Genomic DNA, 16,864 nt, shown 5'->3' with positions numbered 1-16,864 from the left:
CCCCCAGGGGGGATGGTCACACCGCAATCCCTTCTCCTCCATTCTCCTCCCGGGATCTTGGGCACGCACGCACACGCGCCCGGCGTGAGTTTTAAGCCACCGGGTCTGGGACGCGAACCGAGGTCGACTACGTGGGAGTCCAGTGACATAGCCATTATGCTAACTGCTGGTTCCCTATTTATTATTATTTTTAAAATTTTGCTATAGGGCATGTGCATTCACCAGAGAGAGTGATAGAGAGAAAGTAAGGAAACAAGCCACCAGGTCCAGGACTTAACCTCTTGTCAGCCATGTGAGAATCCAGTGCCTTAACCACCACATCACCAGCTGACCCCAGAAGGGTCTTTTAAAACTCCAAATCTGGGGTCTGGCAGGAGGCGTGGTGGTTAAGGGCACTGGATTCTCACATGGCCCACTGCGGTTCAAGTCCTGGACCTGGCAGCTTGCTTTCTCACTTTCCCTCTCTTTCACTCTGTCCTCTCTGGTCAAATGAAAATAAATAACTAAAGTTAAATAGTTCTTTTTTAAAAAGAAGAATTACTTTATTTATTCATTTCTTTATTTTTTTTAAATTTGACCAGAGAGGGACAAAGTCCTAGTCTCTCTCTACCTTAAGCCTTATGTACAGGCTGTTCTTTCTGCCCAAAGAACATTCTTCCCTTTACCCTCTCATCGGCTTCCTCCTAAGCTTCCTTCAGGCTCCACCCTCCGTGCTTGGGGCCTCTTGGCTGGCCTCCTGGCTTAGGTATCCCTGCCACGCATCCTGTGCTTCTGTGTGTGTGTGTAATTCACTGATTTGTGTTGGTCTCCTTTAGGCTGTGAGTTCCCCAAAGGTAGAGACCACGTCTGCCTGTTCAGTCTATAACCCAGAATTGCTCTGGCCTAGTCTTTTTTTTTTCTTAATAGCGATTTTTTCTTTTTTTTAGAGAGTTTTTTTGTTTTGTTTTGTTTTTGCTATAGGGCACGTGTGCTCACCAGAAAGAGAGAGACAGAGAGGCAGAAAGCAAGAAATCACCCCCCCCTGGGGGATGGCCACACCACAATCCCTTCTCCTCCCTTCTCCTCTTGGGATCTTGGCCACACACACACACATGCGTGGCATGAGTTTAAGCCACCAGGTCTGGGATGTGAACCGTAGTCTACTACATGGAAGTTCAGCGACATAGCCATTACGCTAACTGCTGGTCCTGAGTGGTTTTTACTATAGGGTGTGTGTGCTCACTGGAGAGACAGAGACATAAAGCAAGAAGTCATCCCCTCCCCCTCCGGGGGGATGACCAAACTGCAATCCCTTCTCCATTCTCTTCTCAGGATTTTGGGCATGCATACATACACATGCACCCAGTGTGAGTTTCCAGTGGTCAGCCATGTGGGAGTCCAGCAACATAACCAGTACACCCTCTGCTGGTCCTGGCCTAGTCTTTGATAACTGCCTTGTGAATGAATGAATGAGCAAACCGATGAGTGACTGAACCAGTGAACTGACTTCTCTCTTCCTTCCCTAGGCCTGTAGTGGTGGAGACACGCCCGGCAGATGATCCCACTGCCCCCAGCAACCTCTACATCCAGGAATGAGTCCCTTGGGGGGGGGTTGTTAGGAACCAGTCTCTGTACCTCCCCCACAACAGACACACTAGGAGTCATGTCATGTCCCGTCTCCCAATAAACATGACTTTAGCCTCTGTTGTCATTTTGTTTTTTTGGGGAGGAGGCAGACTGCCTTTTCTTTTTTCTTTCTTTCTTTTTTATTTTTTTTTGACTTTGCTACATGGTGCATGTGCTTGTTGGAGAGAGGCAGAGAGATAGGGTAGGGGATGGCCACGCTGCAATCCCTTCTCCATTTTTCTCAAGAATTTAGGTATGTATGCACACATGTCTGGCATGGTTTTCAAGCCACTGGGTCTGAACTGCAGAGTCAGCCGTGAGATCCAGCCACCTTAACCTCCCTGCCACCAGCTGACCTGGAGGCAGAATTTCCAGATGTCCGGTCCTCCCAGATTTCAACCACGCAACACAAGGGTGCGGGGGGGTGGGGTAGCACAGATTTATTTCTCCAGTGAGAGGGGCTTGGGGGCTAAGGAGCTTTCTGTGGGAATAAGGCACTTGTGGGGGTGAAGGGCCAGCGGGGTCTGTCTCAGCTCAGCTGGTCCTCATACTGCTTCCGGAAACAATCGCCAGCCGGGAAGAAATCCCAGCATCTCTCCTGGTACATCTTCCAGACATACGACTCCTAGGGTGGGGGGATAGGAAGAGTCCATTAGTCACATTTCAACTCCTTGATACTGAGAGGCGCTTTCTACTGCCGCCTGCTTTACATTGGCCTTACGTTAAAACTCCCTGCCACCCGCCCACTCTCCTCCCATTGTCCACACCGCCTTACCTGACCAGTGTGTTCCGTCTCGTCCTTGTTTATCAGATACATCAGGAAAAACCTGGTGGGAGGGTCGCGGGAGCAGGTCGGAAGTCGTCCTACCTTCTGATTGGCTGACTGGGGATCCGCCCACTGGAGGCCACACCCCTTCCCTAACTGGCCAAGGCCTGGTACCCTGCTCCTGGCTGTTAGCAGCCACGCCCCCGCCCTCCTCATTGGCCAGCGAGTCTGCGCTCACATGTAATTGGCCAGGTTGTGTTCCTCCAGCGTGTGGGTCTCAAATCCGTGCGGTGTTGTGTCGAAGTAGTCACTGCCGATTCCGCAGATGAAGCACTTGGTCTGGGGACGGCGAAGGACATCAGATCAGAGTGCAGGGCCATTTCACTCCCTCCCCAGGGTCCCATAATCCCTCTGGGTCACCTCATACACGACCCACCTCCATATCCTCCTTCACTTGTTCCTGTTGGTCTCGGAGCTCACCAAAAGCGTCGATGATCAGACCTGGGGGGGAGGGGCAGGACAGAGGCCAGGGCTGAGCTTTGACTCAGTTCAGATTCCTCCAGCTTCTGGCTCCCTTCCTCAGGGCCTTGTTTTCACCTTCTCCCTAATCTCACCCCACATCCAGCCTTTACTGAGCACTTACTGCGAACCAGACACTTAATAGGTACGAATTGACTTAATGCTCACAACAGCCCTATGTATCATTAGTATCATTAATAACCTCATTTGGAGATGGAAACACCAAGGCCCAGAGAAAGGACTTGCCCAAGGTCTCACAGCAGGGAGAGGGAGAGCTGGAATGTAAATGCGGGCCGAGCGGGTCCCAGGCCTGCACTCTTAGCCATGGAGCCAGCCTGCCTCTGGGCACTGAGTGTCCACTTCCCGGGCCCCAGGCAGTGCTGACCCTGGATGATGGCCAGCAGGATGACAATGACGAAGAAGAAGAAGGTGATGTCGAAGACCACCCGGTAGAGCTCATATTCATCGCCCGCGGGGTCCTCAATCTCGTCGCCAATGCCTCCACCAGCCCGGACGCCCACGTACATGTGAAACAGGTAACACTGCAGAGGGGAGCACACGGGTCACACATCCAGTCATTGACCGTCCACTGAGTTCCAGCCAAGGCCTCAGCGAGGCAGGGCTGGAGACATAGCAATGACTGGGACAGCCTGGGCCCTGTCCCACAGAGCTCACAGGACATCGGACAGTGACAGCCCAGAAATGGTCAGGGCCAGGAAGAGGGGTGACAGGCAGAGGGGTTGGGAATGGGAGGGAGGAACACAGTGCATCAGGGGAGCTGGAGGAAGCACAGGTAGCCTGGAGAGCCCTTGAGACATGGGCCCATCTATGTGATCAGGCGGCTTCCTGGAAGAGGGGACATGTGTGAACTGGAACCTGAAGGAGGTGTTAGATGAGGGTGGGTCAGGAGAGGGTGTTCCAGGCAGAGAAAACCACGCTTGCTACATCACCATCGAGGAGGAAAGAATAAGTCTTGTTTCTGTGAGGAACTGAAAGAGGTTTAGTGAGACTGGAAAACAGAGCTCCTGTGAGTGAGAACAAGGGAGAGAGGAAGCAGGGGCTGGTCCCGGGGGTCCAAGGGCTGGCCCAGCCAATGGTCAGGGAGGGCTTCCTGTAGGAACAGCAACTAAGCTGAAATGTGAGGTGTCAAGTGAAGGGGTGTGTGTGTGAATTAGGCCCGGGGTGGGGAGCAGAGAGAATGTCAGGTAGAAAGAGTTTGAATCAGGAGGAAACACATGGTCTTAGGGGAACTGAAAGAGGACAAGGTAGCCAGAAAGAAAAAAGCAAGGGGGATTGTGGTCAGGCTTGGGCAGGTTAGACTCGGCAGGGCCAGCTTTCCCCTAGCTTTGTAAGGCATGGTAGGGCAATTCAGTCTTATCCACAGGGTGCTGGGGAGTCACAGATGGTTCTAAACAGGGGGTGAACGTGCTCCACATGGCACGTGGGAAAAACCACACACTTGTTCTCTCTGTGTCCTCAGGGTGTGAGAGAACTCTGTTGTCTTGAGTAAGAGCTAAGGCAAGTGGGTGTGATCGGATGACAAGTGGGTGACAAGGCCAGGTCTGGTGAGGCCCTGTAAGTCAGACAAAGAAACTGGACTTTGTCCTGCGAAGAGGGGCCCGTGAAGGCTGATTGCAGGGCACCTACTAAGATCAACCCCTGACATGATTCTTTCAACTGTGGCCTATTCCTCTAATAAGTTAAAATCAGAGGATGGTGTAATGGTTAGGTCGCTGGACTCCCACGTAGTCAACCATGGTTCGAGTGCCGGACCCAGTGACTTAAAACTTACACTGGGTGTATATGCGTGCATGTCTAGGATCCTGAGAGGAGAATGGAGGAGAAGGGATTGTGGTGTGGCCATTCCCCCTAGGGGTGATTTCTTATTTTCTGTCTCTCTGTCTCTCTCTGTCTCTCCAGCAAGTGCACATACATCCTATAGCAGAAATCTCTCCCTCCCCCCCAAAAAAAGTTAAAATCAGTTTGGGTTATGACTATCCTTATTAGAAGAGACTCTGATGGGGCTAGCAGGTGGCGTGGTGGTTGAGGCATTGGACTCCCACATGGTCGACCACAGTTCAAGTCTCGGACCTGGCAGCTTGCTTTCTCACTTTCCCTCTCTCTCTTTCTCGTACTCTGTCTCTCAAATTAAAATAAATTTTAAAAATTAAATTAAATAATTCTTTAAAAAAAATAAAGAGGAGAATCTGAGTAAAACCTTTATTTTTTTAGATTTTTACTGCAGGGCAAGTATACTTGCTGAAGAGAGACAGAAAAAGGGAAAGTGAGAAATCAACTTCTCAGGGGGATGGCCACACCACAATTCCTTCTCTTCCATTCTCCTCTTGGGATTTTTGGGCATGCATGCAAACGTGCCTGGTGTGATTTTCAAGCTGCTAGGCCCAGGACTTGAACCATGGCCAACCATGTGGAAAGTCCAGTGCCTTAAACACCATGTCACCTGCTGGCCTCAAACTCTTTTAATTGCCAGAGGCATGTGTATTCAGCAGAGAGAGACAGAGAAACAGAGAGAGGGAGAGGGAGAGGGAGGAGAAAGTACCTCCCACCGGGTCACACCACAATTCCTTCTCCTCCATTTCTCCATCCTGTCGGGATTTTAGGAACACGCAGACATGCGGTTAGTGTGTTTCTCAGGCTACTGGAGCTGGGAATCAAATTTCAGTTGTTCATGTTAGACAGGGCTCCCTTAATCTCTAGGCTACAGAGCTGGCCCCAGACTTCTAATTACAGATAGCAACGACAACAGCGAACATCTCTGTGACCCTTACTATGTGCCAGGTGTGATTCTTTAAGACTTGAAGACTTCCATGGCCAGAGAGCACCTTTCAGTCCTATAAGCAAGCCGGTGAAGGAAGCACCATCAGCACACACCTGTTTTATAGGTGAGCCCACAGAGAGTAAGGAGGGGGCCGGGCAGCCTGCCTCACAGTCCACGGCTCACGCAGGGCAGGGGTGCTCTTCCTGAGCACCTTGCCAGTACTCCGAGTTTGCAAGGTTTAAATAACGTTGAAACAATGGCTGGCGTCCTGGAGCACTTACTATGTAAGCACCTTACATGAATCGGTCAAACTCTCGCGACATGTTCACGAGGACAGAAGAGAAAATGAAAAGTCCCTTTTTTCTCTTTCTCTCTCTCACTCTGTCCCTCTCTAGTCAAATTAAAATAAATAAATGAAGTTTAATATAATAATTCTTTTTTTTGAGAGGTTTTTGCTGCAGGGCATGTGCGCTCGCCAGACAGAGAGAGACAGAGAGACAGAAACAAGAAATCACCCCCCAGGGGGGATGGCCATGTTGCAATTCCTTCTCCTCCATTCTCCTCTCGGGATCTTGGGCATGCACACACACGCGCCCGGCGTGGGTTTTGTTTTGTTTTTGAGAGATTTTTTTGCTATAGGGCATGTGCGCTCACCAGACAGACAGACAGAGAGAGACAGAGAGACAGAAAGCGAGAAATCACCCCCTGAGGGGATGGTCACGCCACAATCCCTTCTCCTCCATTCTCCTCTCGAGATCTTGGGCATGCACACACACGCGCCCGGAGTGAGTTTTAAGCCACCGGGTCCAGGACGCGAACCACGGTCAACTACATGGGAGTCCAGCGACATAGCCATTACGCTAACTGCTGTTTCCCATCAGCGTGGGTTTTAAGCCACCGGGTCCGGGACACGAACCGCGGTCAACCATATGAGAATCCAGCGACATAGCCATTACGCTAACTGCTGGTCCCTTAATATAATAATTGAAGAAGAAGGAGAAGAAGAAGGAGAAGAAGAAGGAGAAGGAGAAGAAGGAGAAGGAGAAGAAGAAGAAGAGGAAGAGGAAGAGGAAGAGGAAGAGGAAGAAGAAGAAGAAGAAGAAAGTGAAGGGTTAGCTTGCACGGGAGTGCTGGGGAGGGGCTCACCGTCATCATGTCATCGCACTTCATGTCAGGCTCATCCTCATCCTCACTCTTGTTGTAGAACTTGCGGAAGAAGTTGAAGGCCACCACAGTGTACAGGTAGACCACCACCGCCAGGAGGCCCACAGTCATCACCAGCTGGGGCAGGCAGGGGGCGGATCAGCTCTGAGCTCGGCATGCCCCTATTCCATGCCCATCCGGGTCCTTACCCTGGTTTAGCCCTGTGACCTTCACCTCCTGGGCTCACTGCCCACACGCACCCTGGCTCAGCCTGCCAGCCTTGCCCCTCCGCGCCCCAGCTGCCCGCCCTCCACCCCTATCCGACTGCCATGCTTGTCCCTGCCTGGCTCACAGGCCTCTCCACACCTGCTTCCCGTTGTGGGTGACGGAGGAGAGGATGGTGCGCAGCGTCTTGACCCCCATGGCAATGTCAAGGAGGTGAGCGGCGAAGAAGAAGTTGTTGTAGTGCCCCAGGAGGGACATCACCATGTACCAGCCCAGGTACAGGAAGGACTGTGGACATATGGGGTCGGGGTCAGGGAGCATGCATACAGACAGGGAGCACTGCAGGGGCAGGGAGCACCCTGGTATAAGGGAGAATTCTGGTGATAAGGCATCTGGGAGGGTGGGGAGCCCATGCAGAAAAGGTGGTCTGGGAACCCTAAAGCACTCAGAAAAAGTCAGGGATGTTCTGGGGGACAGGAGTCTTAGGGGGGGCTCAGAAGCACACAGGTCAGGAGGCATTCTCTGGTCAGGGACACTTAGGGGTGAAGCTCCCAACTTTCCAAACCCCCCACCCCACTGTACCCCTCCCCTGCCTGGGGGCCCCTCCTCACGTTGTCTGTGAAGATGACGCCAAACTTCCAAATCTGGTACTTGACATCAATGGACATGACCCTGTGCAGGGGCAGAGGTGGGAGAGCCAAGATGCCCAAGTCAGACCCTGCCAGCTCTGCTGCCCGCCGGAGGCCTGTGGAGGTGGGCCGCTCACCAGGTCAGCAGCCCAGGCGGCGGGTCGGGCTTGCGCTCGTTGTGGGCTGTGATCTCCAGAGTGGCCAGGTCCATGCCCAGCAGTTCGGCGATTCGCTCCCGCCCGTAGATGTCCCCATGTTTGTCCAGGACCTGCGCAAGATAATCCAGGCAGACATGGCGGAGGGGGCAGGGCGTCATGGCCCTGCATAGGGGGCAGTTCTGGGGATACTCTGAACTTTGAGAAACTGGGGGTACATTTTTCTGGGGAGAAGGACTAGAACTTTCTTTAGGTCTTCAGAGGAAGTGTACAAAAGTGATAAAGGCTCCTCTGCTTCATGAACCACATTAACTGGGATAAGGTATTCTCTTTTTTTTTTTTTTTTTTTTTAGCGGTTTTTTTTAGGGCACATGTGCTTGCCAGAAAGACAGAGAGAGACAGAGAGACATAAAGCGAGAAATCACCCCCTGTGGGGGGATGGCCACGCTACAATCCCTTCTCCTCAGTCTCCTCTTGGGATCTTGGGCATGCACGCACACACACCCAGCGTGAGTTTAAGCCACTGGGTCCGGGACTCGAACCACGGTGGACTACATGGGAGTCCAGTGACATAGCTATTACGCCATCTGCTGATCCAGGTATTCTTTTTTAAAAAGAATTATTTATTTAATTTCATTCATTATTATTATTTTTTAACTTACCCAGAGAGAAAGATAGAAAGCGAGAAAGAAAGCCACCAGGTCCAGGACCTGAACTGCAGTCAGCCATGTGGGAGTCCAGCACCTTAACCGCCATGCTTCTTGCTGGCCCCCCAGTGTATTCTTTAGAAGGCAGGCAGGGAATCCTGTGTAACTGGCCTGCCTCATCTGTGAGCGTACCTTTCCCATTTGTCCATCACTCACTCTGTTCCAGCTGTAAGGCCTCCTCGTAGCTCCTCCTCTACCAGGGACATTCCTGCCTCAGGGCCTTGGCACCATCTAGGGTATGGCTCCCTCTGATGTTCACCTGGCTCACTCCCTCACCTCCTTATTAATTAGCCTGACCTTTCCTGAGCACCTGCTATAAAACAGCAACCTTGGGACCAGCAGATGGCATAATGCTTATGCCATTATGGACTCCCACATAGTAGACTGCGGTTCAAATCCTGGACCCGGTGGCTTAAAACTCATGCCAGGTGCATGTGCGTGTGTGCCCAAAATCCCGAGAGGAGACTGGAGGAGAAGGGACTGTGGCGTGGCCATCCCCCTGGGGGTTGATTTCTTTCTGTCTCTCTGGTGAGATGCACCCTATAGCAAAAATCTCTCTCTAAAAAAACCCCCCAAAAACACAGAAAACCTTTTTTTGGCCAGCACACACATCCTGGCCCCCTTCTCCACTTTTTTTTTTTTTTCTGCCAGCACTCACCACCACCTGCACCTTATAAATGTGCTCATCATCTGTGTTTCTGAGGCGAAGGTCAAATCATTGCTCTGTTTTCTGCTGGAGCCCAGGTCCCTAAAACAGTCCCTGCACACAACAGGTGCTCAGGACACATCACCAGTGATGGATGATGGTAGCCGCTAGCGTGTCCCTGTGTGCCAGTTACCGCTCACATGGTAGGTCCTGTAGTCCTTACGACAAACCCACAGGGTGCTGGCTCCATGGCCCGGCAGATAAGTGCTGTGCAGAGGAAGCTGGATCCCTCACAGCTCACCAGGGTTCTAGCCCCAGCCTGGTGGCTTAAAAAACACACCAGTCATGTGTGCAGTGTGCCCAAGGTCTTGCCAGGATGGAGAACCAGAGGAAAAAGGATTGCAGTGTGGCAAGACTCTGCTGAGGAATGGGGAGATGCTCTTTCTCCTTTCTCTCTCTCTCTCTCTCCCCTCTTTCACATGCATGTGCACCCTCTGACATTTAAAAATAAAAGCTAATAGGATTGGCCCTAGTAGTACCCATTTTGAATATGAAGGAAATTGAGGCACAGAAAGGTTGACAGGCTAGGAGTAAACAGGCAATTGGGCTCCAGAGTCTGTGAGTTTGTGTGTTTAAAACAGTACTGCTGGTGGGAGCCAGCAGGTGGCATGGAGGTGAAGGCAGCTGGATTCTCACATGGCTGACTCTGCGGTTCGAGTCCCAGATCTGGTGGCTTGAACATCATACTGGGCATGTGTATGTGCCTGGAGGAGAATGGAGAAGGGACTGCAGTATGGCCCTCCCTGCTGGGGGTTGGTTTCTCACGTCCCTTCTCTCTCTCTTTCTCTGGCACTTGACTTCTCATCTTCCTTCACACTTAATGTTTTTGGAGCTTCTGTGCCAGGTGCTATGCCGTGAACTTACACATATCACCTCATTCGAAAGTGAAGTCTGATCATCAGCCGTTCCTCCACAGGTGCCCTCAGAGGGGCAAAGACCTTGCCCAAGGTGTTACACAAGCCCTTGGCAGGGGATGGCCTGGTGGCAGCAAGGGACCCAGCCCAGGAGGAACCTCCCACCTTCCACCCATGTCTTCTCACCTTCCGCTTGACAAACTTGTCCCAGTAGTTGCTGGGGAAAGACCTGCCAAGATAGCGACATGAGTGTTAGGAAGCCACCAGCCAGGCCGAAGCAGGGGGCGGGTGCTAGTTGAAATTCCAAAGCTTTCCTTACAGGGGACCCTGCATGGGGGACCCACTGCCATTCTTTGGTGGAGCTCAGGTGAGGCGGGAGACTTGCATTCCGAGACAGGAGTGCAGTCAGTGGGGAGGCTACTGCGCAGTGACTGGGTGCTGGGGGGGGTGAGGAGTTCGAGCCAGCAGCCCTCGCCCACCAGCTGCAGTGGAAAGGTCTGCTTTCTCCAACTGCTCCATTTCATTTTCTCTGATGGCTCTGGCTCTGTATTTACCAGTTTTTAGAGTGATAACTTGACACCCTAGCATCCTGCAAAGGTGGCCAACGAGTTTTGCTTTCTGAGGGGGCGGGATGAAGATTTATTCCGCATTCATGGGTTCAGACCTAACTGCAGTGGTTCAACTCACCCTACTAAGCGTGACCCGAGAACTCTCGTCTAGGACTTCCTGGGCTCCCCAAGCTGGCGTAACACATTGAATTCTTACGAGACCCTTGTGAGGTCCATGCCCCCTTTACAGATGAGGAAACTGAGGCACAGAGCAGGTAAATGACTCAATGAATTCCCAGCTTGGGTGTGGCCAGCCCAGGGTTCGAACCTGACCTAGTGTTCGTATTTTAGCGTGTGCCCCTCTGACATGCAGCCCCGCTGTAAAACACATGAAGGAAGTCTTGCTCTGGGGGAAATGGAGTGGGCCAGGCTGCAGGGAGGTCCAGAGTCTCCTCGCATTGCCCTCATTCCCCCTCATTCCCCCTCGGGGTCCAATTTCAGAACCAAATGATTTCTTATTTCCCACTCGTGGCACCTGGATAAGAATCACACGTGGAGTAGGCCTTAAAATGCAGGTTCTGGGCTCCCCCCCAAGGCAGTGAACCAGAATGTCTGGGTGGGGGTCCGAGCTGTCGTGTACCACCAGCACCTGAATGGCACTTTAATAAACGGGACATGGGCCTCTTTCTGTGTGAGTGTGCGCGTCTATGTGTGTGTGTGCAGTGGTTTTCAAACTGGGCCTGCCACGTCTCCATTTTCCTACCTCAGCCTCGCAGCGGTGGACACCATGGGTGTGTACCGCTATGCCTGGCCCTTCGGGGTGGGCCTGGAAACAACTCCGGTGCCCTGGGTGGCCCCAGCCTTCCTTGGAGCAGCGACCACAGCTGGGCAGGAAGGCGAAGGGGGCAATGAGTTGGGGCCAGTGGGAACTGGAACCCTGGGTTTTCAAGGTCCGGGCCTGGATAGTGGTGGAGGCCCAACTGCTCCCCCGGCCACCCTGAGGTGGGGGCTGGGCCCTTACGGTGTGTTGAGCACCAGTCGGTCCCACTGCCCCTTCACATCGTCGTCCTCGGGCTGCTCGGTGATGTAGAGGCCGTCAAACTCCAACTTTCGGGCCAGCTCCTTCTCCCGCTTAAAGATCACCAGGGGCACCTGGATCACAGGGGGAGGTGCGGGGCTGGGCATCAGGCAGCTCCCGAGACCACAGCCTCAGCAGAAGCCACGAGGTTTGCAGGAGCCCGCGTGAGACCCACATCCGAAGAGCCTTCCTGGTGTGATGGGGGGAATGGGGAAGCACAGGCAGAGGGATCGGGGCCAGGATAGGAGTTGGGGAACCCCAAAGTGGTGCCCGATGCAGTCTGGCACTTCCCAAGGAAGAGCAGTCTGAACTCGGGCCTTAAGGATGAATAAAACAGGGAGGTGGAAGTGCGTGGAACTGGCGCGAGGCAGAGCAGGCAGAAGGAACAGCGTACGCAGAACGGTTAAGCCTAAAGAACCCTGCTCATCCAACAGTGATGATCGGGGTAGCAGTCCCGGACACAGTGCCCTGCCCATCACATGCAGACTGGGTTTGAATTTCACCTTTGCTAAAGGGTTCCTAGTTCCACCCAGTTCCAGCCCTTACCACACCTCAGGCCCACTCGGTCCCAACCACTCAGGGCCCCCAGCTCTGCTCCCTGCTGCCAGGTCCTCTAAGTGTCCTAGGCTTCCCCCTCGCTCCACAAGCCCCTGCCCCAGAACCATGGTCATGGCCCACCTTGAGACAGTTGTAGCCGATGATGCAAAGGAAGGCCACCAGGGTATGCAGCAGGCTCAAACACCGCAGCGCAGGCTCCATGTAGCCCGTGCTCTCCTCCAGGAAGTAGTACACCATGTTCTCATCCTCGTCGCCCTCTGCTTCCTCACCGGCCCCTGAGCCCCAGCCAGAACCGCCACCAGACCCTGCACCTGACAGGTCCCCAGCTGCAGAGCCCTCCATGTCGTCCTCTCCTGGTGGAGAGTCTGAGACCTGGAGTGAGGGCAGCGGTCAGTCATGATGCGTCCCTGGGGTCCTGGCACCTGCCTGCCACACCCAGAACCCACTAACAAAATTAACCACCTCTAGGGTCGGCAGGTGGCACGGTGGTTAAAAGCACTGGACTCCCACATGGCCGACCACGGTTCAAGCCCTAGCTTTCTCACTTTCCCTCTCTTCCTCTGTGATCAAACTGGAAAATAATAATAATAAATGAAATTAAATAAAATAATTCTTTAAAAAAAAGTTAACAGCCTCCATTTCTAAGACTGCTGGGGCCATACCAGATAGAGGCTGAGCAGGACTGTCAATCAAGATCAAAGGGCAGGCCTACTGTCTAAGCTAGCCAATCAGACTCTGTCCTGGGAGTCTATCTATTGAACCAAGTGACCAGAGGTTTGAAAACAGAGCTAATTTGGGCTAACTCCATGGCCTGGTGGTTGAGGCAGCTGGATCCCATATGGCCAACTCTGAAGTTAGAGTCCTGAACCTGGTGGCCTAAGAAACAAACTGAGCACGTGTCTGGCCCAGATCCTAAAAGGATGGAAAAATGGAGGATAAGAGATTGTGGTGTGGCCATCCCACATGCTTTCTCCCCTCTCTCTTTGGCAAGTGAACGTGTCCTCTGGCAAAAAAGGAAAAAAGGGGGGACGGCAGGTGGCATGGTGGTTAAAGACGCTAGATTCCCACATACATGGCCAACCACAGTTCAAGTCCTGGACCTGGTGACTTGCTTTCTCCCTTTCCCTTCTGTCTTTCTCTGGTCAAATTAAAAAATAACAACAATGGGGCTGACAGATGGCATGGAGGTTAAGGGCACTGGACTCCCACATGGCTGACCATGGTTTGAGTCCCGGACCTGCTGGCTTGCTTTCTCACTTTCCATCTCTTTCTCTCTCTCTCTGTTCCTATCTGGTCAAATTAAAATAAAATAAATAAAGATAAAGAAAATAATTCTTTAAAAAAAAAATGGAGGGGCCAGCAGCAACATGGTGGCTAAAGGTGTGGACTCCCACATGCTGACCATCGTTCAAGTCCCAGACCTGGCAGATTGCCTTTTCACTGTCCCTCTCTCTCTCTCTCTCTGTCCCCCTCTGCTCAAATTGAAATGGATGAATAAATAAAGTTAAATAAAAAATAATTCTTAAAAAAATGGAAATAAATAAATCTTTAAAAAAAAAAAGAGTTGATTTACCCTGAGAGTGGAGCCCCAAAATGACCAACCACTAACTCTAATACTAAAATAAGGAGTAGCTAACATTTATACAGCACTTTTTATCATTTACCTTAACAACTGTATCACAGCTGGCCCAGAACTTTTTTATTATTATTTTTAAAGAATTATTTAATTTTATTAATTTTTTGGGGGGGAGAGAGGCTTTTGCTATAGGGCACATGCGCTCACAAGAAAGACAGAGAGAGACAGAGAGACAGAAAGCGAGAAATCACCTTCCGGGGGGGATGGCCACGTTGAAATCCCTTCTCCTCCATTCTCCTCTTGGGATCTTGGACACATACATGCACCTGGTGTGAGTTTAAGCCACTGGGTCTGGGACTTGAACCGCAGTCGACTACATGGGAGTCCAGCAACATAGCCATTACACTAACTGCTGGTTCCAATATTATTTTAAATTTTGCTATAATAAATGTGCATTTGAGAGAGAGAGAAAGTGAGAAAGTAAGCTACCAGGTTTGGGATTTGAACTACGGTCGGCCATGTGGAAGTCCAGCACCTTGGCCACCGTACCACCTGCTGACTTTGCCAACACTTTTCATATGCCAGGTACTGTTCTAAGTGCTTTACACTTATTAGTCTTTTTTAAAAAATAAAATTATTTCAGTTTATTTATTTATTATTATTATTATTTAATTTGCTACAGGGTACACATACTCACCAGACAGAGACAGAGACAGAGACAGAGGAAGTAAGAAAAAAGCTGCCAGGTCTGGAACTCAAACCACAGTTGGCTGTGTGGGAGTCCAGCACCTTAACCACCGCCCCTGGTCTTTTTTAGCTAGAGGGAGCATGCGCTCACCAGAGAGAGACAGACAGACAGAAAGGAGAACGCACACCCTTTCTTCTCCATCTCTTCTTCCTCCTTTCAGGTTTTGGGCATGCACACACACATGCCAGGTGTGTTTCTCAAGTCACTGGGTCTGGGACTTGAACCGCATAGTCAGCCATGGGATTCAGTTGCCTTAACCACAAGGCCACAGAGCCAGCCCATACTAGTCCAGGTACTATTCCTATCCAATTTTGCAGATGAGGAAATGTAGGCACAAAGAGGTTAAGTACCTTGCCCAAGATCACAGGGCCAGCGAGTGGGGAAGCCAGGACTCAAGCCTGCAGAGCCATGCTCTGACCTCTTTGCTAGCCGGCCTTTCTGCCCTGTTAGCTAGGCCCCTGGCATGACCCTGAGGGGCCCTTTGTCCTTTAGGAGGCCTGCATCTTTGCCCTTTGCTTTCATTCTGGGAGCTGCTCAACTCCCGTCCCCACCAACTTCTCTTCAGCTGCAAGGCAACTCCAACTCCCACAGGCACTCCGACATCTGTCCCAGATAGACCAGACTCACGACACCCTAACAGGGATCCCAAGATCCAGGTGTCCAGCCCGAACCCTCCTGAGAACCCTGGCCCTTGTCCCTTCACTGCAGGGGCCCTGTGGGCAGGCTGACCTCCCCCCCACAGCCTGATTCTCCCGGCCCTTCACGGCCAGCACCTTATAAAACAGCAAGATGAAGTTGATGGCAAACGCTAGGAAGAGGGCGAGGAATCGCAGGGTGTAGAAGTTCCGGGAGAGGTAGTTCTAGGAAGAGAGAAAGAGAAAGCGTTCGCGTCCAGCCTCTTCCCTGGAGAATCCATCCCATCATTTACCCACAACAGTGTCTGGGTTCTCAACACCTGGTCCTACAAGCTCGTATTTCTGGAGTGTGCGCTGCATACCTGAGCTAAGGGCTTTATATATGTGAACTTTAAGTTCTCGCCACAACCACATCGAGTGGGCGTGGCCATTGCGCCCCGATAACAGAAGAGGAAACCAAGGCTTAGGAAGGTGATGTCTTGGTCACGGTGACAGCCAAAGCAGCAGACCTGCGATTCGCACCCCAGCAATCAGGACCCAGGGTCCACACTGCTGTGCTGCTTCCGCATGACACGCCCTCTCTGCTTTACCCCAGTGGGGCATCTTCCCGTCTCTCCCTTCCTCTTTTTCTCTCCACCCTGCCCTCCATCCCGCATTCCTCCTATGACGCAGGACAGAGGGAGCACTGGGCTTGCCTCTCCAAGGGTCCCTCCTTCCTGGCAGATGAAGAGATGAAGCCTTCCCCAGGACCCGGGAGAGCACAGACGCCCACGGGGTAGGTGGGGCTGGCATGGGCACCCTGACCCAAAGGGCTGACGGCCTGGACCAGGCCGTGCTGGGAGGAGCAGTGCAGGGGCCTCAGTTTAGCTGTGGACGGATGATGGGGTGAGATGCCTGAGGCCTGGGTGAGCAAAGGTGTGGAGGGCGTGCTGCGGCTTGTGTGCAGAGAAAGGGCGAGGAGGCAAGTGAGGGCCGCTGGACAATGCCGCCCTGTGCCCAGGTCCTGGTGGTGCCTGAGGATGTCCCTGCCCTCTCCCCAGCTCAGACACGAGCCTGGCATAGGTGCTCAGAACGCCTGTGGTGGGGAGCCGAGGTAGGCACGGGAGGCCTGTCCTCACCAAGAACTTCACCCTCTGCACTTCCAGTTCGCCCCAGAACTCCATGCCGGCACCTCCAGCTTCCTCCTTCTTTGGAGGGGGTGGAGGGGGTGCTGTCTTCTGGGAGGGCTCTGGTGGGGGCTCGGGGACTTCTTCTTTCTCCCCATTCTCAGCACTGCAGGGTGGGGCACAGAAAGAGGTCAGGCGGTGCCTGGGCAATTCATTCATTCTGAGCTATCCCCTGAGGCGCGCCCCCCTGGCCAAGTCTGGATGGTGCTGGGGACACCAGGTGATGACACCTCAGGCCCTGTCCTCACAGGTCCCCGCCCAATGGGCAGACAGGCCCGCACCGGTGGTGACAGTCCAGAGTAGTTAGGGCTGGGCTGTATGCTCAGGAGGTTGTGCAGGAGGCGCCTCTTCAACTTAAAAGTGGGGTGGTGTCAAGGCAGGCTCCCTGGAGGAGTCATATGAGCCAGACGGAAAGGGTGAGGAAGATTCAGCTGAAGCTGGGGGATGGGGGGGGGGGGTTCCGGGCA

At 52.6% G+C, this 16,864-nt stretch overlaps 2 protein-coding genes across 2 annotated transcripts in view; one reads left to right on the top strand and one right to left on the bottom strand.

The window, feature by feature from the left end:
- The window catches only part of MAP4K1 (mitogen-activated protein kinase kinase kinase kinase 1), a 20,591-nt gene extending 18,906 nt beyond the window's left edge, over nt 1-1,685 (top strand). Inside the window, exon 32 of the mRNA XM_006161725.3 lies at nt 1,506-1,685. Within this exon, the coding sequence (XP_006161787.1) occupies nt 1,506-1,575 (70 nt within the window). The 3' untranslated portion in view covers nt 1,576-1,685. The remainder of the gene's footprint in view (nt 1-1,505) is intronic.
- Nucleotides 1,686-2,026: 341 nt separating this feature from the next.
- Nucleotides 2,027-16,864, bottom strand: part of RYR1 (ryanodine receptor 1) — a 180,225-nt gene continuing 165,387 nt past the window's right edge. The window contains 14 exon segments of the mRNA XM_027765622.1: nt 2,027-2,230; nt 2,381-2,432; nt 2,610-2,710; nt 2,808-2,872; nt 3,276-3,432; nt 6,816-6,950; nt 7,179-7,325; nt 7,649-7,709; nt 7,804-7,934; nt 10,275-10,317; nt 11,658-11,788; nt 12,393-12,644; nt 15,370-15,456; nt 16,350-16,503. Coding sequence (XP_027621423.1) covers nt 2,135-2,230; nt 2,381-2,432; nt 2,610-2,710; nt 2,808-2,872; nt 3,276-3,432; nt 6,816-6,950; nt 7,179-7,325; nt 7,649-7,709; nt 7,804-7,934; nt 10,275-10,317; nt 11,658-11,788; nt 12,393-12,644; nt 15,370-15,456; nt 16,350-16,503 — 1,612 coding nt within the window. The 3' untranslated portion in view covers nt 2,027-2,134.

Source organism: Tupaia chinensis, unplaced genomic scaffold (genome assembly GCF_000334495.1).
Source record: "Tupaia chinensis unplaced genomic scaffold, TupChi_1.0 Scaffold138910_1, whole genome shotgun sequence".
NCBI lineage: Eukaryota > Metazoa > Chordata > Mammalia > Scandentia > Tupaiidae > Tupaia > Tupaia belangeri.
Note: the sequence above shows the minus strand (reverse complement) of the source record. Positions and strands in the feature narration are given on the sequence as shown.